Source organism: Falco peregrinus, chromosome 6 (genome assembly GCF_023634155.1).
Source record: "Falco peregrinus isolate bFalPer1 chromosome 6, bFalPer1.pri, whole genome shotgun sequence".
In the NCBI taxonomy this organism is placed as follows: domain Eukaryota; kingdom Metazoa; phylum Chordata; class Aves; order Falconiformes; family Falconidae; genus Falco; species Falco peregrinus.
The window spans coordinates 80,356,789-80,374,739 of NC_073726.1; the positions used below are offsets into that span (position 1 = coordinate 80,356,789).

The 17,951-nt window shown below is 35.9% G+C and overlaps 1 protein-coding gene across 4 annotated transcripts in view; it reads left to right on the forward strand.

Moving 5' to 3' along the window:
• Positions 1–16,999, forward strand: part of PPARA (peroxisome proliferator activated receptor alpha) — a 38,916-nt gene extending 21,917 nt beyond the window's left edge. For 2 of the 4 annotated variants that reach the window (XM_027789458.2, XM_005239367.3), the window contains 6 exons: positions 2,707–2,951; positions 5,656–5,816; positions 7,149–7,287; positions 9,820–10,022; positions 12,947–13,394; positions 15,134–16,999. In XM_027789458.2, coding sequence (XP_027645259.1) covers positions 2,744–2,951; positions 5,656–5,816; positions 7,149–7,287; positions 9,820–10,022; positions 12,947–13,394; positions 15,134–15,381 — 1,407 coding nt within the window. In that variant the 5' untranslated portion in view covers positions 2,707–2,743 and the 3' untranslated portion in view covers positions 15,382–16,999. Of the gene's footprint in view, positions 1–2,338; positions 2,358–2,706; positions 2,952–5,655; positions 5,817–7,148; positions 7,288–9,819; positions 10,023–12,946; positions 13,395–15,133 lie in introns of those variants that run through there. The other 2 variants (XM_055809120.1, XM_055809121.1) reach the window with 2 other exon arrangements.
• Positions 17,000–17,951: the final 952 nt, after the last annotated feature.

Below are 17,951 nucleotides of genomic sequence, written 5' to 3' on the forward strand. Positions count from 1 at the left end.
GTAATTGGCATTAGAAATCATGGATAAATTCCCATACTTAGCCTCCTAGATATTCTTATTTGCCACACCATGTAACACAGAATGTATTTTTCTTTTCTAGTTAAAACTGTCCTAATTCAAAGAAAATGAGCAAATAGTTCTTTACTAAGGGTCCTTGTAGTATGAAATGCAAGTTAGTAACAGTGACAGCAACTGGTTTCTCAGGAAGACAGTGTGCTTCTATCTGGTTTGATTCATAACAGTAGATATTTAGAGATCTGATTTTTATAATTTGTCATTCCTTTCAGTCTTCAGAACTGCCTGTTGTATTTGGCTTAGTTTGAATAGTCAGAATACAATGAACCATCTGAAAACTTTGCCATCTCAGTTAGGCTGGACTGATTCTGAAATCTTCAGTGTTTACTTTCATAAAGAACTCCATTTTAGTGTGTGAACTGAGTAGAATGAGTAGAAGCTCTGCATTTTGCTATGTGTTTGCTATTCCTTTAGTTCTATCCTCCCAGGTACACGGTAAACTATTACACTGGGGGGGGGGAAGGAAATCTCTACCTTTGCTCTACGATGGTATTTGTGTTGTAAAAATGTGCCATGAGCTAAATACTATAACTCGTATTTTTATGAACTGCAGGAAAGAGAATCTAACTAGACGCTGTTTAAGTAAACTTTTTTTAGCCTCAACATAGTTCATTTCAAAACCAGGTACAAGGATACACAGAGCTGTAATAAATTGCCCAAGAATATATAAAACATATTGTTTTGTTCTAATCATCAGAGTTCATGATCAGACTACCATTTCAGTCTCCCCTTGTACCTGAGGGGTTAACATTTTTTATGTCTATTCACTTGGCTAAACATAAATAATGGGTACATAGCATGTAACGTTACAGCCATTTGGCATCACAATTGAAAAAAAAATTGGGTACTTTGAAAATCAGAGGAAATCTTTTGCCAAGTCTAATGTATATACCTTAAATAACATTGATTAGTTGGAAGGATGCAAATTGTGGAATATAAGGCCTCATGTAATACAGATATTTTTAAAAATTGCTTGTTTTGCCTTACAGTCACGTAATGAACACATTGGAATACCCTATAGGAGTGATATGTATATAGCATGGTTTTCCATTAAACAGGAGAAAGTAGGAGTGTATACTGATAAATGCACCTGAAAAGTAAATAATTTAAAAACTCTGCAGATATTGCCAGTTGTTACAAGTGTAACTTCTCGTCTTCTTTATAGTAGGTCATTCTGCCCTCAGTTACATTTGTGTAATACCTTGTGAAAATATGCAAATCTTATTGAAGGTGGCCTTTTGCCATCAGCCTGAGCAGAAAAGGCTTGCTTGTAGATAGCTTGCTTCAGAACTTTTTGAAGATTTTTTTTTTATATATATAACCAAATACAAGTGATGGCTGTCTTTCGTCGTTAATATGTAAAGCAGTAGTCAACACATTGTATTACTTTTAACTGTACCCTTTTGGTCAACTACATAGACAAAAACACCTGTTTTTCCTCCAGATTCTGGAGAAAATTCTGTGAAAATGTGCCTGATGTTCATAGGATTAATCTGACACAGATTATCAGATGAAAAGATTGATTTCTTAATATAAAATGTTTAGTATCGTAGGAATCAAATGAGTTGGTATCTGAAACCTTAAATAACATCAAGGAAGGCTTTTTTTTTTTATCATAACAGCACTTCTCTTGTAAAATCGGCGTTTGTATATCCCCATATAGCTAGTTATTGGCAGTTTCAGGCTTCACAATGAACTGCAGTGACCACGTGTTCTTTGCAAAGGCCAGCATTGAGCAGTAACCACAGTAACAGCCAGAGCTGCTCCAACTGCCCGCACATACTCACTGCATGGAGGGGACTGCAGTACCATGTATTTGTACACATCCTGAGTACACTTACTCAGTGTAAAAGATGAGTTTCTTTTAGCAGAAGTACATCTGTGCAGCAGTAGTAACATTCTGCATTACGTTTATCAGTTCCTTTCCTGACAAGTCAATAGAAGAAGAATTAAAATCTGTGATATTTTCTTAGCAATCTGTGCTCTTACTCAGAGTTGATGACACTGGTGGCTAGTTTTGAAGGCAACTTAAAAAACTTTACTGTAAGAAATAATACTAATTCTAGGAATTACAGATATATTGCATTGTCTGTGCTGGAGCATTCTTGCTGAAGGTGTTCTTTGACCAAAGTAGGTCAAAAAGAATTAGTTTGGCCCACTTCTACAAAGATTTTAGTATAAGACAGTATTTTGTTCTCTACAGGGTTGTAAAACCTGTTGAACAAATGTAAAAGAGGTGAGAACAGAGGACCAAATCGATATATCTAAACCTGTTAGATAAGGTGAGAAAAGACTGCTCAAACACAATATGTATGCATATTGATAGTTTATTTTTCTCTGAGTTTTGATGGGAAGTGCATAATGCCTGCTATGGAAGCACAATATGTAACTCCTATTAGCAAAGGAGAGAAAACAGCAATCTACAGATTGATTTTGTTGTAACTTCAATTCATATTGAAGTATTTTGGGGATTATTTTTTTTCCCTGTCCTGTTGATGACTTGTGTTGCTTAAAGCTTCTAGAGCAAGTGAATGTCGTATATTTCACTGTAGAACTAGAACTCATGTATTCAGTATGATGTAACTGATGTAAATATTAAAACCAATTTTTTAAAAATTATTCTTTCACCAGTGTAAAGAAGTTTAAGTGACTGCTCTACTTGATCAAAATGGTGGACACTGAAAACCAGCTCTATCCCCTTACTCCCTTGGAGGAGGATGACATAGGCAGCCCTTTACCTGGAGAGTTCCTACAAGATATGGGGAACATTCAAGACCTCTCTCAGTCTCTAGGAGATGATAGCTCTGGAGCTTTAAGTTTAACAGAGTTCCAGTCACTGGGAAGTTGTCCAGGATCTGATGGATCAGTTAAAACAGGTAAGAGAATTTTGGTTTTCCATAAAACTTTATTTTATAAATACAGAAATAGAAATTTACAACTTTTTTAAAGCAATAATTGTTTATGACTACGTAACACTAGAAATATAGAAGCTGATTATAGCATGGTCTTAAAATATTAAAGGCTAAAGGTAATTTATTAGACAGATGTCACTGCAAAATGACTGTAACATAAAGCTGCTGTTTTAAATTACCATTAGTATCAATGCCTTTTTCAAAATAACTTTTAAAAATCACTATTACTAGCAAAGTTACTATGTCTTGTAGTCATATAGGAAGTCACAATATTGCACTAAAGGAATTCCTCATTTTTTAGTTTCTTCAAATCACATATATTTGAAAAGTATTGTGAAATGTTTGCCAAAAAATTATAATCTAACCCTTAAAAGCTCACCTCGAATTCCAGTATATTTTAGTGTACTGATGCTTTGATCATGCTGTTTTCTCTCCCCCTCTTAGAAGTAGCGTTGCTCAGCTATTGACTTCTACCCAGTACATTACATTACATTGCATGTACATACATTACATAGTCTTTAGTCAGAAGATCTTGGTGAGAGGCTTTGTTTGAGAGATCAAAATGGGGAATCAACAAAGTACTATGGGACAATGCAATAATATCATAAGTTGTTCCTTTTGAATCAATGATTTTACAAATCTTTTAGCAGTAGAGCCTTTTTCAGCAGTTTATGATTAAGTTTCTGGTTGGTTTACACTCATTTGTTTTGGGGGTTTCTTACTTTAAATCAGTTCCCAGGATGTGATCACTATTCTACCTTACAAAAACTGCACTAATACAACTGAGGTGTGCCTCTGAGCTGAAGTGGTTGAAATGAATGGTGTGATTTTTGAATGGAGAAGGGAGAGCTGCCTCTTGACGCTATTGCCCAAAGGAATGTTTGTAGAATTATGATTTGGGTCCCTTTTGGTTGTGGACCTTCACATTACAGAGATGCCTTCTAGAGGAAAAGTTATTATGTGCTGAGTTTATAATGTAGTCCTCCCGAGACACAAGGGTTTTTTAATTATTTGTGTGTAACGTGTGTACAAGTCATATAATAATTTAGATCAGCTTTAGTGTTACCTTATAAATTGAGTATTCAGTGTTCATTGCAAAATGTTCTAGTTTTGCTGTCAGAAAAGATAGAAAATGTAAACTTTCAAGGCTCAAATTCCATAAGGCAAGTAAAAAGAAATTAAAATCACACATTAAAAAAAATCCTGGGTTCTAGGCTGTTCTTGATGACTGATGCCTGTGGGCTTGGCACTGCTCGCAATGCAGACTGAGTTCTATGCCAAGTTTTTTTCCAACATAATACTTGCTGACCTACATTCATGAGTGTTTCTTAATCTTTCTGTAAAATAAACACACCCATTAATTTGCTAAAGTCTTGTGGTGCAAGTTGCAAGATGGAAGATAAAAGAAATTCTGGCCTCAGATAATATTTTCGTCAAACAAGGTGGAAATATTAATTGAAATAATTAAGGTAGGAATGTGTTAGTTTTGTAACATGTTCATCTAGTAGTAAAATGTCTGGAGAGTTTATTTCATTGTACAGTTCAGGAATGCTTTTCCTATTATAATCAAAACGTAAAATACCTGAGCAAGGCTTCTGTTGCTAGATTATTTTACAGGCAGACAAGTGTTACCTTCCTTTTAAGATCTCTTCAGCCTTTGTACTGATGTGCAGGAGCATGCTTTCACTTTGAGAAAATCTCTTCAGAAAGAGAATGTTTCTAACTGCTTTTTAGGGCTCAGTTTAGATCATCATTTAAAACTCTGAGTAGCTCTTCAGAAGTCAGGGGGACCTTAAGTGTAACTCAGCATGAGTTAGGAATATGTCTTTTGCTACACTATAGCAATAGATCTGATATCCAACACCAGGGCAAGGGAGATGGAAGATGTAATGGCAAGATGAGCTGCTAATAACCCTTCTGGAAAAAATAATTGACAGGTTGAATGGATATTGTGATACAAACTTGAAGTCATGGGAGGTTCTGTCTCATTGTGGGGTTGTTGGTGTTGGTTTTTTTTTTTACATTTTGTACTGCTTGTCTTGAGCTGTAAAGATGTGTTTAATTTTTCAGTTTCAAATACACTTTATATGTGAAAATGGTATATGTGCATTTTTATGTTAAGAAAATTTCCTTGATTTAAATGAAATACTAATTCAGAGGTTTTTACTTATTTTATGTGGTGGGATAAAAAAATTTCACGTTCACATCAAATTGAGAAACATTTGAAAAATTCAAAGTAAAAAATGGAACGCAGAAAAATCAAAAAAAAGCTTGGTTTTCTCTTATTTTGTTTGGTGCATATTTATTGAATCCTCACGAATCATTATCACCCTTCTCGTTCTTGTTATCAGTTACTTCAGTAAGGCTTTTTGTTTGCTGACATTGTATGTCTCATCAAAATTAGCAAGGTACACCCTGTATTTTGTGTGTGTTTGCACTGTTAATATAAATATGAATTGTTCTTCAAACACAGCCAAATTATTAGTTCAGTTACTGATTATTAACTCATGGTTATTTTTTAGAATAAGCTCTTTTTTTGTTTATATTATATATATATATTTATATATTTTAATATAGTATTTATATTATATATATAAGCTCATTTTATTATAGAAATGGTATCAGTCTTGACAGTATAGTATATATTAAGTGTTCCTTTTTCTTTTAGAGACCCTTTCACCAGCATCCAGTCCTTCATCCATTAATTTTGCCACAGCTCCAGGTAACATAGATGAATCACCCAGTGGAGCATTAAACATTGAATGTAGAATTTGTGGGGATAAAGCCTCAGGCTACCATTACGGAGTACATGCTTGTGAAGGTTGTAAGGTACAGTCATAATTTTCTTTTTAAGAGCCTAAATCACGTTGCTTTGTTTACAGGGTTATATGAAGATAAACATTTGTTACATAAATGTTTAATTAATCTAATTCTAGCCATTACTATTATTTAAATAATAAACATATCTGTGATCCTTTTTTCTGAAAAAAAATGTTCAGTTATCATAACTGGATACTCAATACCAGACCTTCATCAAGCAGGGGCAATTCACAATGATGATTTTAATGCTGCTTTTCTGGATAGTTAAACACTAAAACCACTAAACTGTGACCAAAAAATCAAAGCCTACTTGCTCCACTAGTGTTTTATTTGTGTTGGGAGTATGGCTGTGAGAAGCATGCCAGTTTGCTACACTTCCATTGTAACAGTAACAAATCCTGAATTTCTCATCTCCACTACATTCTGCCTGAATCACGTAGTATTGTACCTCATGTCATTTTGGGACCAGTGCATGTCTCTGGGGCAAATTAATTTTATCATTAATGTATAATTTTTCGGGATGATATGGCCCATGAATTATAAGATTCTTTTCTTTTTTCTTCTAATGTGATAGTTTTCCCTTTTTTTATATATTATCATGTATGATATGAGAAATTGTATATGTGTACAATGTCAGAATATGATAATTCAAATATAAATCTCATGGAATAATGCTAGAATATCTATTAGAAGTGGGGAGCCAGTTCATAGTCAGTTGTGTTTCACAGTCTAAATGACATGTTGTTATGTTGTGTGATGCAAAATGTTGCAATGTCTCTAAATCTGCTAACCCTACAGTTTTGTAGTATGAGACTAATCTTAAACTGCAGTATCAAGACATCATGCTAAGATCTGTTGAGGTACAGGCTTTTCTGTAATGCTTATTTTTGTGTCCTTGGCTTTTTCTATATACTATATATGCTATGTTGTCATATCCCTCACATTTTCTGGATGAAGAAAAGATGTGTTAAATCTGTTTGTTTGTGTGATTACACATATGAAAGATGAAGTTATTTCTGAGAGAGGATGCTGAGAGAACGCATACAAAAGCAGTATGTGTTTTCCTTAATCCTTAAGAGCAAATCTGCTTGGGTACTCTGAGCTCTTGGTCCTCTCCCAAGAGGGCTAAAAGCTATTTCCTCCTTTCCTGTTTTCCGTTCTATACATGGCTTCATAAACACCACTTCACTGTATAGATTCTTACCTTTAGACAGGTTATACTTTGTGTATTGTTTTGCTAGTGACACCAATAAACAGTAAAAGAAAAAAATTACCAGTACGATTGAAACTTAGTAGTCAACGTTCTTTAATATTGCTTATTGTTTTCTCAAACTTTTATAGGGTTTTTTTAGAAGAACAATTCGTTTAAAACTCATCTATGATAAATGTGATCGCAACTGCAAAATTCAGAAAAAAAATCGTAATAAGTGCCAATACTGTCGTTTTCAAAAGTGCCTTTCAGTTGGAATGTCACATAATGGTAGGTAAGAGTGCCCTGACTAATTTGTTTGTTCCTATCCAGGGTCTGTTTCTGGAAGCAGGCACCTGGATAGCGTTCTTACTTATACATATGAGTTGAACCTCACATTTTGACAGTATAGATCATGGCGGGGGACACCAGTTTCCCTAATGAATAGTTAATGTAATTGATACACAGCTGCCAGATGTACTGTTACGAGCTTTACACAATTGTGCTGCACGTCTGTTTGTCCGTATGAATGTTCATTTAGTTGCTTTCTTCACCCAGAACTTTGGGTTACTATTGCCACCCATTGAAACAAACTTCAATACTGGAAGAATTCTGATCAAGGGCATTGTAGAGGAGTAGGAGGAGAAAACCAGCTCATTGTGGAAGGGAATGACGTAGGATAGGAACCTGTAGGAAACCAGAATTCATTATCTTTCAGGTTACAGTGCAGCAGCTCTTGGGCAGGTGGTTCAGGGAGTGTGGGGGGAGGGTAAAGATCTGTGCTGACTGTGGAACAGGAATCTGGTAGGTTGTTTGTTAGATGGAATGGTAAAAATTCAGAGCATTTAGATATCCAGTTTAAAAATTATGTTATTGTTTGTGCTAATGATTTAAGATAAGGCTGATAAGCCTGTGGCTTGAAGGCCAATTCCAACCCACAAGGCAGTTTTATGCACAGTATGTAGTTTGCTAAGCAACTTTGGTGAAGAGGGAGAGGCCAAGCCATGAGAAAGCACATTTTGGTTGGCCAGATGATCGTAGTTTGATTTCCTTTCTGATAGTGTCAAGGCTGAACTTGGGAGCAGGTGCAATTAGGAAGTAGGTGAAAAGTAGGCAAAAATGCTGGGCTACGTGAAAACCTGTGGGTTAGGAGACAAAATTCCAAAGGAAACTATACAGTCAATATAGCTGGTGTGGGGACATGGCTGGGGAAGCTGCCTATGACGTTGTAGTCTAGACTTCTAGCAAGAGACATTGGGAGAGTTGTCTTTCTTGTTCAGGGGAAGTCTGGCTCCTTTGTGATGAACCTTGACAGAGATTAAGGTCTGCTGGGAGAGGGTTGATAGTCTCTGCAAGACTGGTGATAACCTTCCTGAAGCAGTAGACTTGGGGGGAGTGTGCCAGCCAACAAAGGAACATCTCTGGGGCAGGAGTTGAGAGGGAGCTGTGCTGGTTGGCAGGAATGTTAACATTCAGGTGGATCTGTTTCATCCTACTAAAATGCTGTGGGCAGCTGTGCTCCAGCTGAAGGGAGTAGTAGCAGTTGTACTGGAGCAAACACATAGGAGGCAGTGGGGGAAGGAGGTGGCTGCTAACTTGCAGGTGATGCTTCTCGGGCAAAGAGCTAGAACTGGATTTACAGCCACGATCTTAAAACTCTTACATTTCAGTTTAGAGCAGGTATTCTTCCGCTTTTTTGATAGACCCGTGGCCAGATTCCAAATAGGCCTTCCATGTTGGACTTCCATTGAAGTCCAAAACTGTATTTCAGATCATGCCTTGAGTCACCTCCTTAAGGTCACAAGAAAATTTCTTGGGCATGTTGAAGGGCTAATTCTGCCTATGTTCTGAATTGCTCGGTCTAAGCAACGAGGTTGTTCTCTCACTGGTTAGATGCTGAAATGTGGCAAGAGCAGCCGGCTATATTAACCGTCCCAAAACCTTGCACACCATCAGAGGGTAAGGCCCCTTTTAAAATGGAGCTGGTTTAGTTTTAAACTGAAACTGAAGAAGGATCTGGACATGCCTGTTTTATTGCTGAATGGCAAGACCACTTGCGCAAGAACTGGGAGATCTCCATATCCAGTGGTGTTTCAAATTTGCATCTCCTGTCTCTCAAATGAATATCCTATTGACTAGATTGGATACTCAAACTCTGTTCTCATCCTCTCCAGTCCTGAAGCACTAGTCTATTGAAAAAAGAAGCATAAAATACTGGGCCTAGGAGGAGAATTTTACTGTAGCCTTTGAGCATAAATCCAGGTCCCTGGTCTGTTTTGTTCTCACTAGACACTACGGATATGTTGAACTGAACTTTCCGTGCATAAAGAACCGAATGCCCCAGCAGGGTCAGAATCAGCAATGGCATTTGGGCCCAAATCCGTTGCAGTGTTCCCTGTGGAGTAACTCCCCGGGCAGCTCTCCAGCTGGTGTGTGTGCTCTCTGCCAAGCTCCTGACAGGAGTTTATTCAGTTTTTTAGAATTCCCAAGCTGGACTTTGAGTTTCACGTTGGGATTTGTAGAACACAATAAGAAGAAAACAAAATACCACTACTTAGATAACGTACAAGGAAAAAGGTATGCGTTCTAGCTCATTGCAGATAGCAGTTTGTGTTCTCAAACATCTGATTACCTTCGATTTAGTATATTGTCTTGATAATTCATCACTGACTGGATGAGATTTTTTCACCCATTAATTTATCATAATAAAGATACTACCACCGTTTTTCTAGACAGAAAATCTTTATGCTCTAAACAGCAACAGTAAAAGGCATAGGTTTTTGTATAACTTGTGTTTGTTTTACAATTATGTCTTCCCATCAGCAATACGTTTTGGACGAATGCCAAGGTCTGAGAAGGCCAAGCTGAAAGCAGAAATTCTAACAGGTGAAAATTACGTAGAAGATTCAGAAATGGCAGATCTTAAATCACTTGCCAAAAGAATTCATGAAGCTTACCTGAAAAACTTCAATATGAACAAGGTTAAAGCCAGAATCATCCTGGCAGGGAAAACTAACAACAATCCAGTAAGTACTTCTGCTGTAACTTTAAAGTAAAGCTGGCAAGTACATAAGGTGATTATAATAATTTGTTAAACTCTTATTTTAGAAAATTTATTTAGAAAATAAATATCGTGCTAATACAGACATGAAATATGCAAAAAGAATACCTGTAGTAAGTACGGTTGGTTTTAGCCACTATCAGAGGAATAGGAAGCTTAAGGAAAATTGGGTGATTAACTTCTGAATGGAAGCTCATAACCTTAAATTATAGAAGACACACAAGGGAAAGAAAATCAGTTCTTAATCAAAAAACCAAAGGTGACATCTGAAGGTATGGGTGGGGGAAATGGTTCAAAATTAATCTCCTGTATGACAGTGAAAAACAAATAATAATGTTTTTCTGCCACAAATGCCAGTATAAATACTGTTATTTTTTAGGGTGTATAGAAGCTCTGTATGACTTTTGTTTTAATCACAACAATATTACTGACAGGAGGAGAGAAAACTTGAGTTTGTAATTCTTTGTTTACAGTTCTGGCCGTTTCCTCACCCAGCCTTACTGGTCTTTACTGTATGGTTACTTTGAAAGGGAGAAGCAAGCAAGGTTGTGAAGACGTGTATGCTGTAGAGGTTATTTTTATTTCAGGATATTTTATCCAAGGTCTACATAATACTGTCAACTGCTTTTTGTTTTGTAGCAGATGAGATTGTATAACCATTGTAAGAACTAACTTGTTTCAATTTATGCGTATTGTTTTTAATTCTGTTGTGATTTATGTTAATTATATGTAGAAGATAAGTATCTTATTTTATGAACAATTTTAATCTCAGTAAAAATTTGCAGGGAAGAATTTTTAAATATGCTGTAATAAAAACCATGTAACTGTGGGGATGAGTATTATAAAAATTGTAGGCAAGCTGCCTTCTAAGTTATGGAATTTGACATACTGTAGTCTAGTCTAGCCAATCATGCAGGCTTGTATGTTAAAAGGGAAATATATGAATAATACCAGGTTTTTTTCATTGGATTAAAGAGATGCTTAAAATTAAGCACGGGCTTAAACTTTTTTTGGGGTACAAACTGACATAAGCCTGCAAATACCATGCTTTAACACCTTACCAAGTAGGTAGCTGCATAAAGTCCTTTTCAAGCTTGTTACCACGTGCCAGAATCCTAAGTTAGAATACGTATCACACATGCAGGGATCCTAGGTCACGGCATCCTAATTTTTGTGTTTGCATTTATGCGATCAATGCTCTCGGATTACAGTCATCTGATTGACTAGCTGATAGTGGCTTGCATGTGTCTTGGTAAATTTACAAGTAACAATTAATGAGGAACCAGATCTAGTATGTTATAAACAGGCTGCTTCTTCATTCTTCATTATGCAGGGAAGAGGAGAGATTTTATAAGCTATTTCATCATCTCTTGGGGAAAAACAAACGTTTTAATTTTCTTTTGACTTTTTAACAGGATTTAAAAAAAAAAAAAAAAAGGTGGTGGTTGTGGGGAATTAACAGTCCACCTGTTTCTGAACAGTGCATTAACATCTGATTTTGCTGAATCCTAATTCTTTACACCACTGTAATTCATTTCGGAAAGAACTAGCATTTTTCATGATGACAAGGTATCCTTTTTAAGTTTAGCTCCTAAGTCCTTGGCCATACCTATTTTCTGAATAGTGAAATGATGATAAATTCCAAAAAGATTTACAGGATAGCTTACATGTTTTAAAGGGTTTAGAAGTGTGGTCGGTTTATTGCTTTGCCACTTTCTGCTCATATCTACATAGACAGTTCTGTGTACTAAGTACTGAAGTGAGATGAAATGTGTAGTTGCCATAAGCATTTAAAAAGGGGACAAATGTAGGAAATTAGCATGTTTGACAGTTTTCTAAGTGAAATAAGTGAATTCTATGAGTTTCTAACAGAACACCAAGTGTTCCTTGTGATATTTAATCTGCAATGAGCAAAACAGCACAGGGAAGGTTCTTTGCTTATCATTTATGGAAATAGATTTATGCTCAGGGCCCATCGCCATGACTTTGATAGGCTGGGAAGCACTGGATTTTGTTGTTTTTCTTTAGTGGATTGCCTTCTGTTTTGATTACTGGTCTTCAGATATGTATCAAAATATTTTTGAGTTCTGATTGTTCTTCAGAAAGTCCGAATGCTTTTTTTTAATATGAAGTTTTAAGAGACTGTCTCATCAGTTTGTAATGCACATAATTTTTTTTTAAACTAAGGGTGTTACGGAAAAGACCATGGTCAAGACTGGAAATTTGTGTTGTCTGACATTCTAGTGGGATTCCAGCTTTAGAGACGACTTGGCATTAACTGTAGCTAAAAAGATGAGCTGAGTTTCTGTGATAGATCATCTGTGACATAGTCTATGAAAATCTGGTAATCAGAGGAGCAGTACAGAGTTCACATTCTTGTGCAAATATGCTGTCCTATATTTAAATGACTGTCTGTATTCCCCCTAGGATACCTCAGGAAAGCATCATGATGTGCATCAAGTGTAGTTAGTTTAGGAATCGATAGGATTTGTAGGCAGAATAACCTGGACTTCTGGAGAAGGTAATACAAGTCTTTTGTAAACCTTCTGGGACTTGCTCTGAGATGGACGTATGCATACTAAGCACAGTGCTTCTGGTTCTTCATTGTAACTACCACATAAAACTAGATTAAAGATATGTGATACATACTTACATCTTATTATTTGCATTGCCATTGGCAGCGCAGACCTCTTCTTAGATATTGCAGTTCATAGTTCTGTAATATGTGGTTTCTCTTTATGCAGAAATATGAAAGAACTCATGGTTTATTGATAGTTGAAGACTGATTAGCGTGAAAGCTAAAGTTTATCAAAATACATATTCTTTAGGAAACCAATGATTAATAACCATTATTTTGTAACTGAATTAGGTTGTTTTTTTTCTCTGTAGCCATTTGTTATATATGATATGGATACCTTGTGCATGGCAGAGAAGACTCTGGTGGCAAAATTGGTAGCCAATGGAATTCAGAACAAGGAAGCAGAAGTTCGAATCTTCCACTGCTGCCAGTGTACGTCTGTAGAGACAGTCACAGAACTTACTGAATTTGCCAAATCTATCCCTGGCTTCTCCAATCTTGACTTGAATGATCAAGTGACACTGTTAAAATATGGGGTTTATGAAGCCATATTTGCCATGTTAGCATCTGTGATGAACAAGGACGGGATGCTGGTAGCCTATGGAAATGGTTTTATAACCCGGGAGTTCCTGAAAAGCCTGAGAAAGCCATTCTGTGACATAATGGAGCCAAAATTTGATTTTGCAATGAAATTCAATGCACTGGAATTGGATGATAGTGATATATCGCTTTTTGTTGCTGCCATCATTTGCTGTGGAGGTAAGCATTACTTATTTGTTCTTTAAGGTAGTAATTTTTTTAATTTTCTTTACATAAATTAATAATTTTAATAGAAAAACTTACATATTTCTTTAAGATGCAATTCTACCACTATGTCATTTTCCCTTTTAGCATGTTCCGTGGAAGATACTGTGTAACTCTTAAGTCCTGAGCCTGTATTTTGCTTTGCAGAATAGTAGACGTGCTTGGAATTACTGTTTAGCCACAGAGAGGGGTCTAGTTACTCTCTGTTTTTAAAAGTGGGATGCAAAGAGCGTTAGTGTTTGTTTTGTTTGAGGTGTGGAGGATTTTTTTTTAATGTTTAAAGCTGGATTGGAAACACTATTTGTATCTGCCAAATGGGCAGGAAAAAATACTATGTAATAAGACTGGAGGCAGGTGCAGATTATAGCTTTGCTCATCTTTGACACTTGCTGATTGCATCATGTAATGGGTTCTGCACAAATGCACAGCTCTGTTGATGCCTTCCTATGTTCTGAGTTGAATATCGCTAACTGTTAAAAAAAAACCAAAAGCTTAGCTAATTTAAAAAAAATTTAAAAATAAAATGGCATTTTTAAAAATTATTTCATAGTACCTAAGGACATGGGGTTTGGCTTTCTTGTTTTTTGTTTTGTTTTGTTAATGCCTGTTGTTTGAACTCTTTGTGAGTAAAGGAACACAAATTTAATAATAATTTGTAATTCTTTCTTTCCTCCAAAAAGCAAGGATGTTCATGTTTAAGGTTAAATTCATATCTATCCATAAGTGTTTTAAGAAAGGGAAAGAAAAGATCAGGAAAGTTCCAACAACTGCTCCCTCCTCCCTTTTTTGCATTCAGCCATATGCATAGGATGTTTCACTGCCCCGGTTGCGTCCTCAGCACTTACAAGAAGAAAGATACAATCTTTAGACTTTCAAAAGCTTCATGTGCTAGTTTAGGCAGCAAATTCCCATCAAATCTTGACTTGTGCACAATACATTGGTATTTTGACATTTTCAAAAGTCAAGGGAGTTCTTTGCAGGCAAAATGGTTTGGTTTGGTTTGGTTCCCCGCCCCCCCCCCCCCCCTCCCCCCCCCCCCAATCCTTCTTGAAACTAGCTTCAGTTTTAGCCTGATGTCCCAGAATTCTTACAGAGAAGCTCGATCTGGAGAGTAAAGGTATTATAGGACTGTAGGTAGCTGAAAATGAGATCATAGACTAGGAAGAGTGAAACATCCTTAATAGTGCTTCTCTGCGTCCTGTCAGTAACTTCTGCTGTGCCAATATACATATGGGAACCAAGAGGTAAAGCTTGTTATTTATGTCTTGCCGTATTGCTACCAGACTTCAAGAACTCTCTAGAAGTAGACACATGCTTTCTTTTTCCATCCTTACTGTTTTAATTCTGTTATCAGGACACACAGAATATAGAACTGGATTTCTAGGCTGGATATCTCTGCTGGGTTTTGGGCTGAGAGAGTGGTGGTGGGGTTTTTTCTGTTGTAGCACAGGTTGTATGAAATCTCTGCTCAGGTAACTGCAGGCATTGACAAAACTTTGTCCAAAGGGACAGAAAGCTACTTTTTTTAAAAAAAAATTATTATTTTTTCTTTTTTAAAGATTCATTTTGAGCCTCATTGTCCTCAGTGTATATTGTAAATACACACTGTAGCCTACAATATAGAATCTATAAAGTAGCCTATTTTAAAGAATAATTATAAAATTATCACATGTATCGTTTTGTTTTGAGAACAGATCGTCCTGGTCTTGTAAATGTAGGACACATTGAAAAAATGCAGGAGAGCATTGTGCATGTACTGAAACTTCATTTGCAAACCAACCATCCTGACGACACCTTCCTCTTCCCGAAACTTCTCCAAAAAATGGCTGACCTCCGACAACTTGTCACAGAGCATGCTCAGCTTGTTCAGATAATTAAGAAGACTGAATCTGATGCACATTTACACCCCTTACTACAGGAAATCTACAGGGATATGTATTAAGGATTTTTATTATTTTTTTCCACAATATTTAAAGACAAAAGCAATACTAACAACAGATGGGAGCAAAACTACTTGCACAGTTATCTGCTGTTCACTCAGCTCAGAGCACGAGAAATCTAAAAGCTGGGTAACTGGAGTGTTACACTTCTTTCAGTTTGGGATCTTTTGTCTTTTGAAAGAGTTCTGCAGAAGAATACTGATCATAGTGCTTATGAAGTGTTTTACAATGGTTCTTTTATTTGGAAATTTGAAGATTGGTAAGGAATACATATTTGTACAATAAATCAGAATGTTAAGTAACAGAAATGAACAAAATTGTATTTCCTCTTGGCTTAGTCATTTTAGAGTTAATATAACAACTTCAGCAAATTCTCTCCAGGTGTATGCACAATCATAAAGATTATGCACTTTTGGCTAATAGTAGTTACTGAGAACCAACTAACGCTTTTTCTTACAGCAGTCAGTCTAGGTGTATCAAATGGTTGGATGTTACTGTACATACACCTCTAAAAAAATCTGAAAGACCTTTGAACCGCTGCTGCTCTAATTCCATGAAATGCAGCACAGCTTCATATAGTATTACATTAGTATACCTTAGGATTAGCATGTTTAAAAGATGGTTCTTTTATGAAATGAAATAAAATCCAAAGAGCTATCTAAAATACAGCAGAGATGCTCCATTCAGGTGTTTTTTGAAGAGTAAGTGTAAGAAAGAGATGGAACCCTTTTTTCAAAAGTCTTTTAAGGAAATATAAAAATGTCCCTGGTGGAAAATATATCATACTTTATTATACGTGTCTTTTTGAGAACTTTTAAGATGCAGTTTTGACTTAAAAATATTACTTCAAATTAGGTAGGCTTTTGGAGAGACTGAAAAATCTGATTCTAGCCCAAAAAAAAAGAATTTCAGCTGCACAGCATTCTAGTGCAGGGATAGCTTACTCTGAAGAAATGATTGTATAGGAAAGGCACCTTCTTTCTTCTTGGCAGTATAAGAATTTTTTGGACCCGTTGACTTTTCTGATGAATACACTATTTCTTTTTTCCAATTACCCACTCGGATATATTTCCTTCTATTATTTCTTAGGCCTTCTGAATAGAAGTATTAGATTATGTTGCCAAATTTTGTCCTTGTCCATACAGCCACAGTGGATAAGGTGACAATATTACCAAGAACAGTGTTTGTAGGTGTGATTGCATAATATTATGAAAGACAGCACAGCTGAGAGTAATATTATCATGTTCCTGAGAGCAAACTCCTGATTTTACAGTAGTACTTACTCCTGATGAAAAATAAGCCATAAGGAACTGCTTGACTTTGCCATTTTACAGAATCTTTTATCAGAGTGCTACATTAAAGTGCTAGCTGCATGCAAGACACTGTGCTATTTTTTTAATTTTTTTTTTTTTTAATACAGTACCTTCACGTTATTATTTCTTTATTTTAATACTTCTTTCATAACACAAAGATCTCAGGAGCCAATCTTGGCATTTTCACGATAGTTTAGGTTTCAGTGGCACAGGAGGACACTTTGTACATTTTTACTGTAGCATGTTTAAAGACTTCAGAATCTTAAACCTTCATTACAAGAATTAAATAAGACTGATAAGGTGAGAACCTCACACTATGATTCTTATTTTAGTCACAATGCTTGTTTCTTTACAGGCCTGCTGGCATGGCTAGACATTGGATAAATTACACATTTAAAAGCAATTTGGTGTTTATCCAGGTGATGGTCATTAGCAGAGGTTTTAATGCCAGATATAGTTAGTGTAAAACAGTAAAGCATAGGCCTCAAATTTGGTAACCGTCAAGGGCAGGATAGAAACAATAAATGCATGAGCAGAAAATTTTCTCCCCTTTCCTGTTGCCTGTCAGCAACAGCAAGAATAGGCCTTAACGTTACAGCTGCTTCTAATGCCTTATTAAGAGAATATTGTTGGCCTTACCAGGAAACAGCAGATGAAAAATGGATTGTCTTTTGTGTCTTACAGCAGTACAGATAGTAAGCCCTCAAAAATAACAGAAGTATTTTAACAATGATGCTGCTTTATTCTTCCAGTCAGCCATGTTTCACTAGGGAACTGTGGCGTTCAGATATAAGATATTCAGCATTGAAATAATTGATATGCAATATTGTTTACTAAAAAAAAATTAAATCATAGCCATTCTGTGATGGCATACTGAAACTCTAATAGCAAACTATTTTAAGTTTATCTTCTAATAAAAGTATAAGCTGATTTATTTTTTTATTTATTTTTTTTCCCCCAAAGCTCAGATTTTTGTAAAGGGCAAATTTCAATGTTGTGTTCCATAGTTGAGGTGTACTGAAATTTCTCAGGAAAATCAGACGTGGACAGTGTGGACAAAACCTATTTTTACTGCTCTTGTTCTCAAAAGTGGCTAAAACACTTTATTGATAATAAATCCTTAAATACTCAACAAAACTATAAAGAATTGAAAACAGCATAATTCAGCAGAAGGCATAAAGTTTTAGCTATATTAATAGCTGCTTGTAACAGCTTCCTATTATTGGTGTTGGGATTTTTGGCATAATTTGCGTTTTTCC